General features: G+C 42.9%; 2 protein-coding genes across 2 annotated transcripts in view; both read left to right on the forward strand.

Annotated features, from left to right (window-relative positions):
- The window catches only part of LOC121531086 (glucocorticoid receptor-like), a gene marked incomplete at its 5' end in the record, with an annotated part of 88684 nt that overhangs the window by 13379 nt on the left and 54358 nt on the right, over positions 1-20947 (forward strand). The gene's annotated exons all lie outside the window — the stretch shown is intronic.
- LOC123481223 (glucocorticoid receptor-like) lies at positions 5109-5651 on the forward strand. The gene has a single exon (XM_045214556.1). The coding sequence runs from the start codon at positions 5189-5191 to the stop codon at positions 5579-5581; it is 393 nt and encodes a 130-aa protein (XP_045070491.1). The 5' UTR covers positions 5109-5188; the 3' UTR covers positions 5582-5651.

Below are 20947 nucleotides of genomic sequence, written 5' to 3' on the forward strand. Positions count from 1 at the left end.
ATGCACTGGGCTCTACCCACACACACACACACACACACACTGGACTCTATACACACACTGGACTCTACTACACACTCTACTACACACTACACACTACCTAGAAGCACTGGACTCACACACAACAGCACTGACTCTACCAACACACTGGACTCTACCCAGACGCACTGGACTCTACCCAGACACTGCGCTCTACTAGACATGGGAATCTATGCACACACTGGACTCTACCCAAACACGCTGGACTCTACCCACACACACTGGACTCTACCCACACACACTGGACTCTACCCACACACACTGGACTCTACCCACACACACACACACACACTAGACTCTACACACACACACACACACACACTAGACTCTACACACACACACACACACACACTAGACTCTACACACACACACACACACTAGACTCTATACACACACACACACACTAGACTCTATACACACACACACACACACACACTGGACTCTACCCACACACACTGGACTCTACCCAGATGCACTGGGCTCTACCCACACACACTGGACTCTACCCACACACACTGGACTCTACCCACACACACTGGACTCTACCCACACACACTGGACTCTACCTAGAAGCACTGGACTCTACTTAATGCACTGGACTCTACCCAGACACACTGGACTCTACCTAGAAGCACTGGACTCTACCTTAAAGCACTGGACTCTACCCAGACACACTGGACTACCCACACACTGCGCTCTACTAGACACGGGAATCTATGCACACACTGGACTCTACCCACACACACTGGACTCTACCCACCCACACACACACTGGACTCTACCCACACAAACACACACACACACTGGACTCTACCCACACACTCTGGACTCTACCCACGCACGCTGGACTCTACCCACACACACACACACACACACACTGGACTCTACCCAGACACACACTGGACTCTACACACACACACACACACACACACACACACACACACTGGACTCTACCCACACACACTGGACTCTACCCACACACACACACACACTGGACTCTACTACACGCTGGACTCTACCCACACACACTGGACTCTACCCACACACTCTGGACTCTACCCACGCACTCTGGACTCTACACACACACACTGGACTCTACCCACACACGCTGGACTCTACACACACACACACACACACACACACTGGACTCTACGAACACACACACACACTGGACTCTACACACACACTCTGGACTCTACCCACACACTCTGGACTATACCCACGCACGCTGGAATCTACTACACACTGGACTCTACCCCCACCACACACACACACACACACACACACACACACACACACACTGGACTCTACCCAGACACACACACTGGACTCTACACACACACACACACACACTGGACTCTACCCAGACACACGCTGGACTCTATATACACACACACACACACACACACACACTGGACTCTACACACACACACACACACACACACACACACACACACACACACACTGGACTACACACACACACACACACACACACACACACTCGAATCTACCCAGACACACACTGGACTTTACACACACACGCACACACACACACACACACTGGACTCTATACAGACACACACACACACACACACACACACACACACTGGACTCTACACACACACACACACACACACACACACACACACACACACACACACACTGGAATCTACCCACACACGCTGGACTCTATACACACACACACACACACACACACACACACACACAGGACTCTATACACACACACACACACACACACACACACACACACACACACACACACACACTGGACTCTACCCACACACACTGGACTCTACCCACACACATTGGACTCTACTACACACTGGACTCTACTACACACTGTACTCTACCCACACACACACACTGGACTCTACACACACACACTGGACTCTACCCACACACATTGGACTCTACTACACACTGGACTCTACTACACACTGTACTCTACCCACACACACACACTGGACTCTACACACACACACACACACACACACACACACACACACACTGGACTCTATACACACACACACTCTGGACTCTACCCACGCGTGCTGGACTTTACACACACACACACACACACACACACACACCCTTGACTCTACCCAGACACCCTTGACTCTACCCAGACACCCTTGACTCTACCCACACATGCTTACACTGACACCCCAACACCCCACCACACCCACATATACATACACACACACACGTAACATGCACACACATGCATGACTCGGTACTGGTACTCCCTGCATATAGCCATGTTATTACCTGGTACTCCCTGTATACAGCCTTGTTATTACCTGGTACTCTCTGTATACAGCCATGTTATTACCTGGTACTCTCTGTATATAGCCATGTTATTACCTGGTACTCTCTGTATATAGCCATGTTATTACCTGGTACTCTCTGTATATAGCCATGTTATATATAGCCATGTTATTACCTGGTACTCCCTGATATGTAGCCATGTTATTACCTGGTACTCCTTATATATAGCCATGTTATTACCTGGTACTCCCTGTATACAGCCATGTTATTACCTGGTACTCTCTGTATATAGCCATGTTATATATAGCCATGTTATTACCTGGTACTCCCTGATATGTAGCCATGTTATTACCTGGTACTCCTTATATATAGCCATGTTATTACCTGGTACTCCCTATATATAGCCATGTTATTACCTGGTACTCCCTATATATAGCCATGTTATTACCTGGTACTCCCTGTATATAGCCATGTTATTACCTGGTACTCCCTGTATATAGCCATGTTGTTACCTGGTACTCCCTGTATATTGCCATGTTGTTACCTGGTACTCCCTGTATATTGCCATGTTGTTACCTGGTACTCCCTGTATATAGCCACGTTGTTACCTGGTACTCCCTGATATGTAGCCATGTTGTTACCTGGTACTCCCTGTATATAGCCATGTTATTACCTGGTACTCCCTGTATATAGCCACGTTGTTACCTGGTACTCCCTGATATATAGCCACGTTGTTACCTGGTACTCCCTGATATGTAGCCATGTTGTTACCTGGTACTCCCTGTATATAGCCATGTTGTTACCTGGTACTCCCTGTATATAGCCATGTTGTTACCTGGTACTCCCTGTATATAGCCATGTTGTTACCTGGTACTGCCTGTATATAGCCATGTTGTTACCTGGTACTCCCTGTATATAGCCACGTTGTTACCTGGTACTCCCTGTATATAGCCACGTTGTTACCTGGTACTCCCTGTATATAGCCACGTTGTTACCTGGTACTCCCTGTATATAGCCACGTTGTTACCTGGTACTCCCTGTATATAGCCACGTTGTCACCTGGTACTCCCTGTATATAGCCACGTTGTTACCTGGTACTCCCTGTATATAGCCACGTTGTTACCTGGTACTCCCTGTATATAGCCACGTTGTCACCTGGTACTCCCTGATATATAGCCACGTTGTCACCTGGTACTCCCTGATATATAGCCACGTTGTCACCTGGTACTCCCTGATATATAGCCACGTTGTCACCTGGTACTCCCTGATATATAGCCACGTTGTTACCTGGTACTCCCTAATATATAGCCACGTTGTTACCTGGTACTCCCTGTATATAGCCACGTTGTCACCTGGTACTCCCTGTATATAGCCATGTTGTTACCTGGTACTCCCTGTATATAGCCATGTTGTTACCTGGTACTCCCTGTATATAGCCATGTTGTTACCTGGTACTCCTTGTATATAGCCACGTTGTTACCTGGTACTCCCTGATATATAGCCACGTTGTTACCTGGTACTCCCTGATATATAGCCACGTTGTTACCTGGTACTTCCTGATATATAGCCACGTTGTCACCTGGTACTCCCTGTATATAGCCACGTTGTTACCTGGTACTCCCTGTATATAGCCACGTTGTTACCTGGTACTCCCTGATATATAGCCATGTTGTTACCTGGTACTCCCTGTATATAGCCACGTTGTTACCTGGTACTCCCTGTATATAGCCATGTTGTTACCTGGTACTCCCTGTATATAGCCACGTTGTTACCTGGTACTCCCTGTATATAGCCACGTTGTCACCTGGTACTTCCTGTATATAGCCACATTGTTACCTGGTACTCCCTGTATATAGCCACGTTGTCACCTGGTACTTCCTGTATATAGCCATGTTGTTTTTACTCATTATTTTTATTCATTATTCACTGTGTATTTTTTCCTTGTGTCACTATTTCTATTTAAATGTTGTATCTTATCTTTTACTCTGCATTGTTGGAAAAGGACCCGTAAGTAAGCATTTCACTTTGTAGAATACAGCATTTCGCTGTTTTCTACAAAGCATGTGACAAATACAATTTGGCAATGGGTCAATTCTATTTCAGGTTTGTTCTATTTCAGGGTTTGTTCCATTTCAGTTCAGTAATGCAGGAATTTTTTCTCATAGAGAAGCATTGGAATGTCAGGTTACTTCCTGAATTGACGGAATTTAAACGTTTTTTTTCTTTCTTCTCAGCGAAGATTTGACAAACCAATTTCCCATCTGTTATTAATAAAGTATTTATTCTTATCTAAGCTCCTTCCCCAGCAGACTAACACGTCCCTGGGCCTCAGACTCTTCACCCTTGGGGAAACCTACTCCCGCCTGGAAGACAGCATCGCTGACTTCCACCGCTCCTCACCCAGCATGGACTCCCTGATCGGTGGCTCGGACCCTAACCTGTTCCCCATGTCCATGAGGACGGAGACAGACTTTTCCCGGGACCAGGACCCTGTGGATCTGGATCAAGAAGGGTACATTGGAAAAGACCAGAAACTGTTCAACGACAACACTCTGGATCTCCTCCAGGACTTTGAGCTGACAGGCTGCCCCTCAGACTTTTACGTAGGGGATGACGCCTTCCTTTCCTCCCTGGCTGATGACTCTCTCCTGGGGGATGAGAGCCAGGATCGTGGGGTGTCCAGCTCCACATCCAAGCCAGCTGCTACTACCACCAATAGTGGTGGTTTTAGCGGTTCCAACACCACCACATTGAATGGTAGCAGTCTATTAGCATGTCAGGATGAATCCAACTCCAGCACCTCTACGACAGCCAACACCCCCACCACCCCGACCCCCCCCCCACCACTTTTCCTGTGGTGAAGATGGAGAAGGAAGTTGGCTTCATCCAGCTGTGTACTCCAGGGGTGATCAAACAGGAGAAGACGTCGGCCACGCGTAGCTACACCTGCCAGATGAGCGGTAGTACCGGCGGCTCCACTTCCTCCTCCCCCTCAGAGCTGTCCAGCCCCAGTCCCATCTCCATCTGTGGGGTGAGCACCTCTGGAGGACAGAGCTACCACTTTGGAGTCAACAGCACCATTACTACCAGTGGAGCTTCTCAGCAGAAGGACCAGAAGCCCTCTGTGTTCAGCCTGTATCCTCCACTGGGGACCATAGGAGAGGTCTGGAACAACAGTAGCTATGGGGACGGAGCTTCTGGAATACAAGGTCTCTCCAGCCCTACCTCCTCCTTCTCCAGCACCTATGCCAGGTAAGGAGAAGAATTGTTGCTAATAAAGAAACTGTCCTGTAGTTGGTCTGGTGGAAGTTTGGTGGTGGTCTGGCCAGCCTGCTGCGGTTCGGCGGTGAGGCTGGTTTCACAGTGCTATGTTGGGAACTGTGGAATAGAACTAGCATAGTGTATAAGCCAGGGCAGAGGAGATATCCGAGAGAGGATAATATTTCTGGAACATAGTTACTGACTTGATTTGTGAACATGTCAAGGCAACTCGGTCCAGTCAGTTGGTCAGTTTGAAACTGAACTGGAGAGGGGTTAGAGATTATCCTAGTGTGGTTCTGTTATGATGATTTTGTGATACAAGATTCATTAATGTATGTGCAACTCATAAGCTGTATGTGGACAGGACAAGGACACACCATGTGTTAGTGGTGTCACGAGTGAGTACTAGAAGGTCAGTGTGCCAAGATAGATTGGGGGGCCACTGGTGCTAATCTTAGGATGGGTGCGTGAGGGAATGGCCTGGCTAGGGTGCCACACTACACCAAGGAGGTGAATGATATGGTGTTAGATGAGTGACAATCAATAATGGTTAGCAGCTGGGTAAGATAAAAGTAGATTGGAAGAGCAGGATATAAACTGAGACATTCAGATGGCAGGAGTCTATGTCCGTACCCCCTGTCATTGAATCAAACATTGTGACCATTAAATAATGACTGAATCCAATATCCATCTGTGTCAACTGCTCTCTTGCATCCTGAACTTCTCAATACCAGAGACTCATCATAACAGGTTCGGTCCAGTCAGTTTGAAACTGAACTGGAGAGGGTTAGAGATTATCCTAGTGTGGTTCGGTCCAGTTAGTTGGTCAGTTTGAAACTGAACTGGAGAGGGTTAGAGATTATTTTAGTGTTTTTTTTTGTTTTGCTTGTATCAACATGCCCTAAAACACTGTGTGTCAACTGTGAAGGGGAATGAAATATCACAGACGAATAATGTAGCCGCTTTCAGTCACCAGCCCAACAAATGTTATCATGGCTTATCTTTTCAACAGAGCTATTGCCTCTAAAGCGGTGGATAGTAGAAAGTGGGTCATGTGTTTCTGTGATACCATAATGGTGTCTTACTGCAGGCTTTAGAAATGTTTGCTAAATAATTGCCACATCTCACAGGCTGTGATCCCAAATGGCACCCTATTCCAGAGTCTATGCTCTGGTCAAAAGTAAAGTAATGCACTATATAGGAAATAGGGTGCCATTTGGGACACATATAGTTAGGGTACAGTAGACCACTGCCATAAAGGGCTCTGGGGAATACACTACCTTGAGCGTTTGCTCTAGCCTGCCTGGATTGCCAGATGGACGGAGTTTGCATTTAGGAGACTTTTCTATTAGTTCAACAGGCAAACTCAATCAAGTGCAGATAAAGTATTTGAAATGATTTCTAATATAATTTGAACCCACACAGGTCTGACTTCTCTGGATGAGTGATGTGACTACTGTCAGAACAAGCCCAGCCTACAGGATAGGGGTTGGGGGTTGACGTGTTGGGTTCATTCAACAATACAATACAATGCTGATGATTTGATTGAATGAATGAATTAAGTTTGTTATTGTCCTTCAGAAGGGACATTCTTTCCTAGTAGGGATGAGGTTGGAGACCAGTGGACAAAGACGTTGAGGGATGAATGAGTCGGCTATTGATGTTATGTTATTAATTATGATAGGCCTAATAATGTAGACTTTATCTACTCACACATACAGTGCATTCGGAAAGTATTCTGACATTTTGTTACGTTACAGCCTTATTCTAAAATGGATGAAATAGTAACCAATCGACACACAATACCCCATAATGACAAAGCAAAAAACAGTATTTTCACATTTACATAAGTATTCAGACCCTTTACTCAGTACTTTGTTGAAGCACCTTTGGCAGAGATTACAGCCTCGAGTCTTCTTGGGTATGAAGCTACAAGCTTGGCACACCTGTATTTAGGGAGTTTCTCCCATTCTTCTCTGCAGATCCTCTCAAGCTCTGTCAGGTTGGATGGGGAGCGTCGCTGCACAGCTATTTTCAGGTCTCTCCAGAGATGTTCAATGGGGTTCAAGTCCGGGCTCTGGCTGGGCCACTTAAGGACATTCAGAGACTTGTCCTGAAGCCACTCCTGCGTTTTCTTGGCTGGGTGCTTAGGGTCGTTGTCCTGTTGGAAGGTGAACCTTCGCCCCAGTCTGAGGTCCTGAGCACTCTGGAGCAGGTTTTCATCAAGGATCTCTCTGTACTTTGCTCCGTTAATCGTTCCCTCGATCCTGACTAGTCTCCCAGTCCCTGTCGCTGAAAAACATCCCCACAGCATGATGCTGCCACCACCATGCTTCACCGTAGGGATGGTGACAGGTTTCCTCCAGACATGACGCTTGGCATTCAGGCCAAAGAGTTCAATCTTGGTTACATCAGACCAGAGAATCTTGTCTTTATGTGACTGTCATGTGCCTTTTACTGAGGAGTGGCTTCCGTCTGGCCACTCTACCATAAAGGCCTGATTGGTGGAGTGCTGCAGAGATGGTTGTCCTTCTGGAAGGTTCTCCCATCTCCACAGAGGAACTCTGGAGCTCTGTCGGTGACCATCGGGTGTGTGTGGACCATGATAATTCCTTACTGATGTGGACACCAAGGAACTTGAAGCTTTCGACCCGCTCCACTACAGCCCCGTCGATGTGGATGGGGACATACAGTTGAAGTCGGAAGTTTACATACACTAAGGTTGGAGTCATTTAAAACTTGTTTTTCAACCACTCCACAGATTTCTTGTTAATAAACTATAGTTTTGGCAAGTCGGTTAGGACATCTACTTTGTGCATGACACAAGTAATTTTTCAAACAACTGTTTACAGACAGATTATTTCACTTATAATTCACTGTATCACAATTCCAGTGAGTCAGAAGTTTACATACACTAAGTTGACTGTGCCTTTTAAACAGCTTGGAAAATTCCAGAAAATGATGTCATGGCTTTAGAAGCTTCTGATAGGCTAATTGACATCATTTAAGTCAATTGGAAATGTACCTGTGGATGTATTTCAAGGCCTACCTTCAAACTCAGTGCCTCTTTACTTGACATCATGGGGAAAATCAAAAGAAATCAGCCAAGACCTCAGAAAAAGAATGTAGACCTCCACAAGTCTGGTTCATCCTTGGGAGCAATTTCCAAACGCCTGAAGGTGCCACGTTCATCTGTACAAACAATAGTACGATCTGATCTCCAGCACCTAGGACTTGACATAGATTAAATAGATTAATCAAATCTCACATTGTTGTCCATTTTTGCTCGATCTTGCTTGCTTTCTCAAACAGCTGTAACTGTATATGGTAACATTCGTAAATCAGGTCCTTTCTTGAGTTGGGCTCTGGGATGTAACAACCGTTGAGCATCTTATCTTATGGTTGATTGTGGAGGAAAGGGGTTGAGTGTGTTAGAGTATGTGCGTGTGTGTTTATCCCACATCTGTTGCAAGGAGGTAAGGATGTTAGGGAGAATATAGGATGAACCACAATAATTGTTTGCTAAAATAATAATTGCTTGTCAAAAATGTAACGTAAAACAATGGCAATCCGGGTTATAGGCTAAAATCCTAGGCATGAACTGCCGACATTATTACGCATATTAATTGATAATGATGGAAAATAAGATATGTAAGATATTTGAATAGATATATATTTTTAAATGGCTATATATATTGAGGTGAGAGCATTGGAAATGCTTTTGGCGGCTGACCTGCTTCTGTTTTGTGGGTGGCACTGTATGCTGTTTTCGATGGATGGGTCCTGGCCTCTCGGGGGCCTAGGGATCCGGGGGGACGGGGGGGGTATGCCGATCGCTGGGATGCCGGAACAACTTGGGATGGGGAGGGGATTTTGCGGGGGAATTAGTCGAGAACAATTGGAGGGTTACTTAGTAGCAATGCAAATATCATGGTACCGCTACAGTGGGGAGAACAAGTATTTGATTGATCACATTGTATGATTTTTAAATAATTAATTTGCATTTTATTGCATGACATAAGTATTTGATCACCTACCAACCAGTAAGAATTCCGGCTCTCACAGACCTGTTAGTTTTTCTTTAAGAAGCCCTCCTGTTCTCCACTCATTACCTGTATTAACTGCACCTGTTTGAACTCGTTACCTGTATAAAAGACACCTGTCCACACACTCAATCAAACAGACTCCAACCTCTCCACAATGGCCAAGACCAGAGAGCTGTGTAAGGACATCAGGGATAAAATTGTAGACCTGCACAAGGCTGGGATGGGCTACAGGACCATAGGCAAGCAGCTTGGTGAGAAGGCAACAACTGTTGGCGCAATTATTAGAAAATGGAAGAAGTTCAAGATGACGGTCAATCACCCTCGGTCTGGGGCTCCATGCAAGATCTCACCTCGTGGGGCATCAATGATCATGAGGAAGGTGAGGGATCAGCCCAGAACTACACGGCAGGACCTGGTCAATGACCTGAAGAGAGCTGGGACCACAGTCTCAAAGAAAACCATTAGTAACACACTACGCCGTCATGGATTAAAATCCATTGCAGCGCACGCAAGGTCCCCCTGCTCAAGCCAGCGCATGTCCAGGCCCGTCTGAAGTTTGCTAATGACCATCTGGATGATCCAGAGGAGGAATGGGAGAAGGTAATGTGGTCTGATGAGACAAAAATAGTTTTTTGGTCTAAACTCCACTCGCCGTGTTTGGAGGAAGAAGAAGGATGAGTACAACCCCAAGAACACCATCCCAACCGTGAAGCATGGAGGTGGAAACATCATTCTTTGGGGATGCTTTTCTGCAAAGGGGACAGGATGACTGCACCGTATTGAGGGGAGGATGGATGGGGCCATGTATCGCGAGATCTTGGCCAACAACCTCCTTCCCTCAGTAAGAGCATTGAAGATGGGTCGTGGCTGGGTCTTCCAGCATGACAACAAACCGAAACACACAGCCAGGGCTACTAAGGAGTGGCTCCGTAAGAAGCATCTCAAGGTCCTGGAGTGGCCTAGCCAGTCTCCAGACCTGAACCCAATAGAACATCTTTGGAGGTAGCTGAAAGTCTGTATTGCCCAGCGACAGCCCCGAAATCTGAAGGATCTGGAGGTCGTCTGTATGGAGGAGTGGGCCAAAATCCCTGCTGCAGTGTGTGCAAACCTGGTCAAGAACTACAGGAAACGTATGATCTCTGTAATTGCAAACAAATGTTTCTGTACCAAATATTAAGTTCTGCTTTTCTGATGTATCAACTACTTATGTAATGCAATAAAATGCAAATTAATTATTTAAAAATCATACAATGTGATTTTCTGAATTTTTGTTTTAGATTCCATCTCTTACAGTTAAAGTGTACCTATGATAAAAATTACAGACCTCTACATGCTTTGTAAGTAGGAAAACCTGCAAAATCGGCAGTGTATCAAATACTTGTTCTCCCCACTGTATATGGACACTCAATCACTATGGTATTTTTATTGGTAAATTTACAAACATATATAATGATAAATATAATTTAAACTTGTATCTCATTATGGTATGTGGTGAAATAAGTATAGCCAGTTATAATTGTAATGGCTTAGCAGATAATAACAAAAGAAGAACAATATTTACATGGCTCAAAGAGAAGGAATATAATATATATTGTTTACAGGAAACTCATTCAGCAATTCTAGATGAAGTTGCGTGGTAAAAGGAATGTGGGGGAGAAATATACTTCTCCAATGGGCAAAGAAACTCAAAAGGGGTGACTTTAAGCATATGTTTTCGTTTCAGTCGCCTCCATCTCCTCTAACTGAAGCAAATTGTAGAGAAATTTTTTCTATTGATAATGTAAAATTAACAGCCATACAGAAAGACTCATGTGAAGGTGAAATTATAGAGGAGGAACTTCTGGATGCAATTAAAGACTTTTTAAGTCCGGGAAAACTCCAGGGTTGGATGGCATACCAGTCGAGGTATACCAAACCTTTTTTGATATACTAAGAGGACCGTTATTAGCATGTTTTAACCACTCTTATGTAAACGGTAGATATCAGACACTCAAGAAGGCCTGATTTCATCATTACTGAAACAGGATACAAGTGGAAAATATAAAGATGCAGTCCATTAAAAAAATTGGCGGCCCCTTACACTTAGTGTTGTAATGCAAAAATTCTAGCAAAATGTATAGCGCATAGAATTAAAAAGGTATTGTCGGACATTATTCATTCTAATCAGACAGGTTTTTTACATGGACGATACATTGGAGAATAATATAAGGCAAGTACTGGAAACAATAGAACACTATGAAAAATGCTATTCATAGCAGACTTCGAAAAGGCATTTGATAAAGTACGACTGGGGTTTATATACAAATGCCTGGAGCATTTCAATTTTGGAGAATCTCTTATAAATTGGGTTAAAATGATGTATAGTAACCCTAGGTGTAAAATAGTAAATCATGTTTATTTCTCAGAAAGTTTTAAACTGTCAAGAGGAGTGAAACAAGGTTGTCCACTATCGGCATATCAATTTATTATGGCCATCGAGATGTTAGCTATTGAAATCAGATCCAACAATAATATCAAGGGATTAGACATCCAGGGCTTAAAAACAAAGGTGTCATTGTACACTGATGATTCATGTTTTCTTTTAAATCCACAACTTGAATCCCTCCACAGCCTCATAGAAGATCTAGATACATTATCTAACCTCTCTGGATTACAACCAAATTATGATAAATGTGCTATATTACGTATTGGATCACTAAAAAATTAAGAATTTACATGACCATGTAGTTTACCAATAAAATGGTCTGATGGTGATGTTGATGTACTCGGAATACATATCCCAAAGGAAATAAATGATCTCACTCCAATAAATGTTAATAGAAAGTTAGCAAAAATAGATACAATTTTGCTACCATGGGAAGGTCAATTTGTGGTAAAATCACCCTGATTTAACTTTTTAGTATTATCCCAGTTTACCTATTTGCTTATGGTCTTGCCTATGCCTAGTGAACAGTTTTTTTTAATTATATGAGAGAAAAAAAATCAATTTTATTTGGAACGGCAAGCCAGACAAAATTTAATTGGCCTATTTATATAATGAATATGAATTCGGAGGATAGAAATTATAAACTATTAAAGCATTAGACCTATCACTAAAAGCTTCAGTCATACAAAAGTTATACTTAAATCCGAACTGGTTCTCTAGCAAATTAGTAAGATTGTCTCACCCAATGTTCAAGAATGGCCTTTTTCCCTTTATTCAGATTACAACCTCTCACTTTCAGTTATTTGAAAAGGAAATAATCTCCCAAATATCACTATTTCTAAAACAAGCCATAGAAAGTTGGTTGCAATTTCAACTGAATCCTCCAGAAACGACAGAACAAATAATGCAACAAATATTGTGGTTAAACTCAAATATACTAATTGATAATTTTTTTTTATTTTTTTTATTATGTTTAAAAAAGGTATAATCTTCGTAAATGATCTCATCGGTAGGACTGGTGGAGTTATGTCACACATGCAGCTAACAAAAACATATGGAAATGTCTGCTCTACCTAAAATGACAACCAAATAATTGCAGTATTACCGCAAAAATGGAAGAGGAAAGTGGAAGGGGGAAAAAGTAAGGAACTTGTCTGTCGGCCTTGCATTAAAGAACGTAATTGGTTAAAGAAAATTGTGATAAATAAAAAAGTATACCAGTTTCATTTAAGGACCAAAGGATTGACAGCCGTCCCATATAGATTGCAAAATAGTTGGGAAGAGATTTTTGACGTACCAATTCCATGGCATAGTGTTTATGAATTGATACGCAAAACGACGCCGGATTCAAAATTTTGAATTTTTGAATTTAAATTATTATATAACATTCTTGCAACCAATAGAATGTTATTTGTATCCCCCATATAATCTTCCCAGCTCTGCAGATTTTTCTGCGAAGAGACAGAATCATTAGATCATTTGTTTTGGTACTGTCCATTTGTAGCTTGTTTTTGGACACAGGTCCAGGAATGGCTAAAGGATTGCAATATTTACCTGGAACTAACGCTGCAGATAGCATTACTGGGTGATCTGAAAAGTCATAGTCAATCGATCAATAATATAATAATACTCTTAGCAAAAATGTTTATTTTCAATTTACAATCTGTAGAAACAATGAGAATAGAAAGGTTCAGAACTTTTGTAAAACATCACAGTACAGTTGAAAAAGATATGGCAAATAGAAATCCAATATGGATGGTATTAAGAGATAGATGGGTGGTGTTGAATGGAGTTGAAGGATGGGACTAATAACATCTAACAACAAGCAATAACAACAAGATAACTAATAATGTAAGCATACTGTGTCCATAATAAGTACAGTGAGGGGAAAAAAGTATTTGATCCCCTGCTGATTTTGTACGTTTGCCCACTGACAAAGACATGATCAGTCTATAATTTTAATGGTAGGTTTATTTGAACAGTGAGAGACAGAATAACAACAAAAAAATCCAGAAAAAGCATGTCAAAAAATGTTATAAATTGATTTGCATTTTAATGAGGGAAATAAGTATTTGACACCTCTGCAAAACATGACTTAGTACTTGGTGGCAAAACCCTTGTTGGCAATAATAATAATAATATGCCATTTAGCAGACGCTTTTATCCAAAGCGACTTACAGTCATGCATGCATATATTTTTGGGACGGTGGAGATGGTGTTCTTGGGGTCATAGGCAGCATTCCTCCTCCTCCAAACACGGCGAGTTGAGTTGATGCCAAAGAGCTCAATTTTGGTCTCATCTGACCACAACACTTTCACCCAGTTCTCCTCTGAATCATTCAGATGTTCATTGGCAAACTTCAGACGGGCCTGTATATGTGCTTTCTTGAGCAGGGGGACCTTGCGGGCGCTGCAGGATTTCAGTCCTTCACGGTGTAGTGTGTTACCAATTGTTTTCTTGGTGACTATGGTCCCAGCTGCCTTGAGATCATTGACAAGATCCTCCCGTGTAGTTCTGGGATGATTCCTCACTGTTCTCATGATCATTGCAATTCCACGAGGTGAGATTTTGCATGGAGCCTCAGGCCGAGGGAGATTGACAGTTATTTTGTGTTTCTTCCATTTGCGAATAATCGCACCAACTGTTGTCACCTTCTCACCAAGCTGCTTGGCGATGGTCTTGTAGTCCATTCCAGCCTTGTGTAGGTCTACAATCTTGTCCCTGACATCCTTGGAGAGCTCTTTAGTCTTGGCCATGGTGGAGAGTTTGGAATCTGATTGATTGATTGCTTCTGTGGACAGGTGTCTTTTATACAGGTAACAAGCTGAGATTAGGAGCACTCCCTTTAAGAGTGTGCTCCTAATCTCAGCTCGTTACCTGTATAAAAGACACCTGGGAGCCAGAAATCTTTCTGATTGAGAGGGGGTCAAATACTTACTTCCCTCATTAAAATGCTAATCAATTTATAACATTTTTGAAATGTGTTTTTCAGGATTTTTTTGTTGTTATTCTGTCTCTCACTGTTCAAATAAACCTACCATTAAAATTATAGACTGATCATTTCTTTGTCAGTGGGCAAACGTACAAAATCAGCAGGGGATCAAATACTTTTTTCCCTCACTGTATATAGGTTAAAGGTTGAGAGCTTTTGTGAAAGAGTACAGTTAGAAAGATATGGTATGGCATATAGAAGCAATCCGGATGGACATCATGAAAATGATCTGAGAGGTTGAGGGTAGAGGAAGTTCAGGAGTAAAAACAAACAAAATAGAATTATTGTAAAATTGACTGTGTCCATAAAATGTATATAGTATGTATAAGCTGGAAGTAGAGGCCTAAGCATTGTTGTTCAGTAGTTTACTCCAATTAGGGAAGGGGTGGTGGGGTTGCAAGATAATAAAGGGGGAAAAAAAAAAAATGTAAGGATATGTTTGCATGTGTGTGTATATATGTGTATATACGGCTCTGGAAAAAATTAAGAGACCACTGCCAACTTTTCTTAAATCAGCATCTCTACATCTATGACAGCCATTCCATTCCAGTGTCTGTTGAATTCCAACACAGGCACACCTCATTCTACTGAATTAGGTACTGATTAGGTGATCACATGAACCAAATCTTATTTAACGAGGAAAAGTATTAAATCCACTACTGTGGTCATAACTATCCTCTTACAATAGGACCAGCTGGATGCTAATAGTACCTCAAAAGTAATATTAATCTAAACATAACTATTGTCCATGCCAAAAGAGTTGAAAAGGAACGTTTTGAGTGAGGAAAAGAAGGGTTCAATTCTGGCTTTACTGGCAGAGGGATACAGTGAGCGTCAGGTTGCTTCCATCCTTAGAATTTCAAAGACGTCGGTTCATAAGAACAAGGTCAAGCAGCAGACATTGGGGACAACAAAGCTACAGACCGGCAGAGGGTGAAAACGACTCTCTACTGACCGGGATGACCGCCAACTCATTCGAATGTCACTCAACAACCGTAGGATGACATCAAGTGACCTACAAAAATAATGGCAAACGGCAGCTGGGGTGAAGTGTACGGCGAGGACGGTTCGAAACAGGCTCCTAGGGGCAGGCCTGAAGTCGTGCAAAGCTAGAAAAAAGCCCTTCATCAATGAGAAGCAAAGAAGAGCCAGGCTGAGGTTTGCAAAATACCATTAGGATTGGGCCGTAGAGGACTGGAGTAAGGTCATCTTCTCTGATGAGTCCAATTTTCAGCTTTGCCCAACACCTGACCGTCTAATGGTTAGACGCAGACCTGAAGAGGCCTACAAGCCACAGTGTCTCGCACCCACTGTGAAATTTGGTGGAGGATCGGTGATGATATGGGGGTGCTTCAGCAATGCTGGAATCGGGCAGATTTGTCTTTGTGAAGGACGCATGAATCAAGCCACGTACAAGGTTGTCCTGGAAGAAAACTTGCTTCCTTTTGCTCTGACATTGTTCCCCAACTGAGGATTGTTTTTTCCAGCAGGACAATGCGCCATACCACACAGCCAGGTCAATCAAGTTGTGGATGGAGGACCACCAGATCAAGACCCTGTCATGGCCAGCCCAATCTCCAGACCTGAACCCCATTGAAACTTCTGGAATGTGATCAAGAGGAAGGTGGATGGTCACAAGCCATCAAACAAAGCCGAGCTGCTTGAATTTTTGCGCCAGGAGTGGCATAAAGTCACCCAACATCAATATGAAAGACTGGTGGAGAGCATGCCAAGACGCATGAAAGCTGTGATTGAAAATCAGGGGTATTCCACCAAATATTGATTTCTGAACTCTTCCTAAGTTGAAACATTAGTATTGTGTTGTTTAAAAATGAACATGAACTTATTTTCTTTGCATTATTCGAGGTCTGACAACATTGCATCTTTTTTGTTATTTTGACCAGTTGTCATTTTCTGCAAATAAATGCTCTAAATGACAATATTTTTATTTGGAATTTGGGAGAAATGTTGTCAGTAGTTTATAGAATAAAAGAAAAATGTTAATGTCACCCAATCACATACCTATAAATAGTAAAACCAGAGAAACGTATATTTTTGCAGTGGTCTCTTAATTTTTCCCAGAGCTATGTATGTATATATTTGCGAGGGGAAAAAAACATGGGGGATTGGAAGTGATGCAGACAATTACATTGATGGAAGTTACAATCTATCTGCAATATTAAGCTGATCTACCCCCCTAAAAATTTTTTTTTTAAATAGTACGCAAGTATAAACACCATGGGACCACGCAGCCGTCATACCGCTCAGCAAGGAGACACGTTCTGTCTCCTAGAGATGAACGTACTTTGGTGCGAAAAGTGCAAATCAATCCCAGAACAACAGTAAAGGACCTTGTGAAGATGCAGGAGGAAACAGGTACAAAAGTATCTATATCGACAGTAAAACGAGTCCTATATCGACATAACGCTCAGCAAGGAAGAAGCCACTGCTCCAAAACCGCCATAAAAAAGCCAGACTACGGTTTGCAGCTGCACATGGGGACAAAGATCGTACTTTTTGGAGAAATGTTATGTTTGTTATGTTTGGTGGAAAAAGGGGATAGCTTGCAAGCCGAAGAACACCATCCCAACCGTGAAGCACGGGGGTGGCAGCATCATGCTGTGGGGGTGCTTTGCTGCAGGAGGGACTGGTGCACTTCACAAAATAGATGGCATCATGAGGAAGGAAAATTATGTAGATATATTGAAGCAACATCTCAAGACATCAGTCAGGAAGTTAAAGCTTGGTCGCAAATGGGTCTTCCAAATGGACAATGACCCCAAGCATACTTCCAAAGTTGTGGCAAAATGGCTTAAGGACAACAAAGTCAAGGTATTGGAGTGTCCATCACAAAGCCCTGACCTCAATCCTATAGAAAATTTGTGGGCAGAACTGAAAAAGCGTGTGCGAGCAAGGAGGCCTACAAACCTGACTCGGTTACACCAGCTCTGTCAGGAGGAATGGGCCAAAATTCACCCAACTTATTGTGGGAAGCTTGTGGAAGGCTACCCGAAACGTTTGACCCAAGTTAAACAATTTAAAGGCAATGCTACCAATACTATTTGTAATACTATATATATATATATATATAATACTAATTGAGTATATGTAAACTTCTGACCCACTGGGAATGTGATGAAAGAAATAAAAGCTGAAATAAATAATTCTCGCTACTATCATTCTTACATTGCGTGCTTAGGAGGGGACTAAGCACGCAACCATGAGGGGCCCTCGTTTTGTGGGTCAGCGTGGCGGATGTGTTGTTGCCTACCCTTACCACCTGGGGGCGGCCCGTCAGGAAGTTCAGGATCCAGTTGCAGAGGGAGGTGTTTTGTCCCAGGATCCTTAGCTTAGTGATGAGCTTTGAGGGGTACTATGGTGTTGAACGCTGAGCTATAGTCAATGAAAAGCATTCTCTCATACACTACATGACCAAAACTATGCTCGTCGAACATCTCATTCCAAAATCATGGGCATTAATCTGGAGTTGGTCCCCCATTTGCTGCTATAACAGCCTCCGCTCTTCTGGGAAGTCTTTGCTGCAGGGACTTGCTTCCATTCAGCCACAAGGTTGGGCTCTGATGTTGGGCGATTAGGGCTTTGCTCAAAGGTGTTCGATGGGGTTGAGGTCAGGGCTCTGTGCAGGCCAGTCAAGTTCTTCCACACGATCTCGACAAACTATTTCTGTATGGACCTCGCCTTGTGCACGAGGCATTGTCATGCTGAAACAGGAAAGGGCCTTCCGCAAACTGTTGCCACAAAGTTGGAAGCACAGAATCGTCTAGAATGTCATTGTATGCTGTAGCGTTAAGATTTCCCTTCACTGGAACTAAGGGGCCTAGCCCGATCCATGAAAAACAGCCCCAGACCATTATTCCTCCTCCACCTAACTTTACAGTTGACACTATGCATTGGGGCAGGTAGCGTTTTCCTGGCATCCGCCAAACCCAGATTAGTCCGTCAGACTGCCAGATGGTGAAGCGTGATTAATCACTCCAGAGAACGTGTTTCCACTGCTCCAGTGTCCAATGGCGGCAAGCTTTACACCACTCCAGCTGACGCTTGGCATTGCGCATGGTGATTTTAGGCTAATGTGCGGCTGCTCGGCCATGGAAACCCATTTCATGAAGCTCCCGACCAACAGTTCTTGTGCTGACGTTGCTTCCAGAGGCAGTTTGGAACTCTGTAGTGAGTGTTGCAACCGAGGACCGGGAGACCCATGGGGCGGCGCACAATTGGCCCAGCGTCGTCCAGGGTAGGGGAGAGAATGGCCGGCAGGGATGTAGAGCATGGCATTTGCAACGCCAGGGTTGTGGGTTCAATTCCCACGGGGGGCCAGTATGAAAAATTAAAATAAAAAAGATAATGTAAGTCGCTCTGGATAAGAGCGTCTGCTAAATGACTAAAATGTAAAAAATGTAAATGCTTGCCTCAAAATGAGCATAGAAGGAATTTAGAGCAAGGGTGCAAATATATTTGGCCGCAACTGAATCTCGATAAAAAACTAAAATAATAATTTAAATAAGCTTTGTTGTACAATTGAAAGGTCAAATACACTGAATTTCAAACGGTCAGCAATAATCTAAATGAATTCAGGGCTTGTGAAATTATACCGAGCCTAAATATAAGACCCTCTAATAATGTAATTATTTTATCAAAATAGTTTACCTTGCTTTTTTGCAATAATCACTGATCTGGCTTTCAAGTCTGTTTATAAAAATGCCCTTTTGTTACCAGAACCATCTATAATGCACGTTCACTAATAATGACTAACTTCTTGTAGCATTATAGAAAATGAACACAGGTCTCATAAACAATCTCTCAAGCACAAGCCCACGTGCTAGTGAGAAGCCAGCTAATCTTTATATTTCAAGTTTAGCCAACTTGGATCTATTTGCTAGCTTACAAGGCAGAACAGTTGATATGAACACACCCTTCTGTCCGTCTCCAACTGTTTGAACAGCATGCTAGCCTGTCCTCTTTGTTCAGATGTTGAAATCAAGTGGCCTACCTTATTTTTCAGAATGAGAATGAGTTGCCAATTCCTTACATAATTGTGTTTTATGATTATTGCACATTTATAAAACACAGACTAGACAGCTAGTATAACGGTCTTTGGCTAAAATGCTGCTGGCGGTGCATGACAAACTGAGCATTAATTTTCCAAAATCAATATTAATTGATACTCCTGTTATAGTAGTGTCTGCTCTGCGCACAATTTGAGGAGTTAAGACATAAAAAGGGTATCATTAGAAAGGTTAACTTCTCGATTACAGTAAAATAATGTCTCAATGTGTTTCGGTGTCCATATGACCAATTCTGTTCGACCAAACCTCAAATTCAAACAGCATGTGGAAACTGCTTGTCAACGAGGAAGAAGTGATCGCTCTTTGTTGTTGTGAGTGGCAGGGGGAGGGGCTTGGTGTGTGTAAATGGGAAGGTGCACAGAAAGAGCGAATGAGACGCGTCCAAAAAAAGAACATGAGAACAAGCAGACATAAACGCTCAGAAAATATATAAAATAAAATAAAATAATTATTCTTGTGATACAGGCATTTGAAATATCGCGCTAAAACATTAATTTGATATATCGCCCAACCCTAGCCTACTCAGCTTTGTCTTATCTTTCTAGCAATATATGTCTGTCACCATCTCTAATGTAGGGTGACAGCTAGGGTTGGGCGGTATCCAGATTTACATATCATCATACCGTCCTTCTCTCATACCGGTATATACGGTATTATCGGCTTAGTACACAAAGGGGGTGCCAAAAGAACGCAAAGAAGTCCATTGGGTGGCTATTACCAGAATGCTAACAAAATTAGCACAAGTAATAGTTCATTTTTATGGAGGCTGCTAGCTAAATTTGCTAACGAGCACAAATGAAAATAAACAAA

The sequence above is a fragment of the Coregonus clupeaformis genome, unplaced genomic scaffold (genome assembly GCF_020615455.1).
Source record: "Coregonus clupeaformis isolate EN_2021a unplaced genomic scaffold, ASM2061545v1 scaf0278, whole genome shotgun sequence".
Classification (NCBI taxonomy): domain Eukaryota; kingdom Metazoa; phylum Chordata; class Actinopteri; order Salmoniformes; family Salmonidae; genus Coregonus; species Coregonus clupeaformis.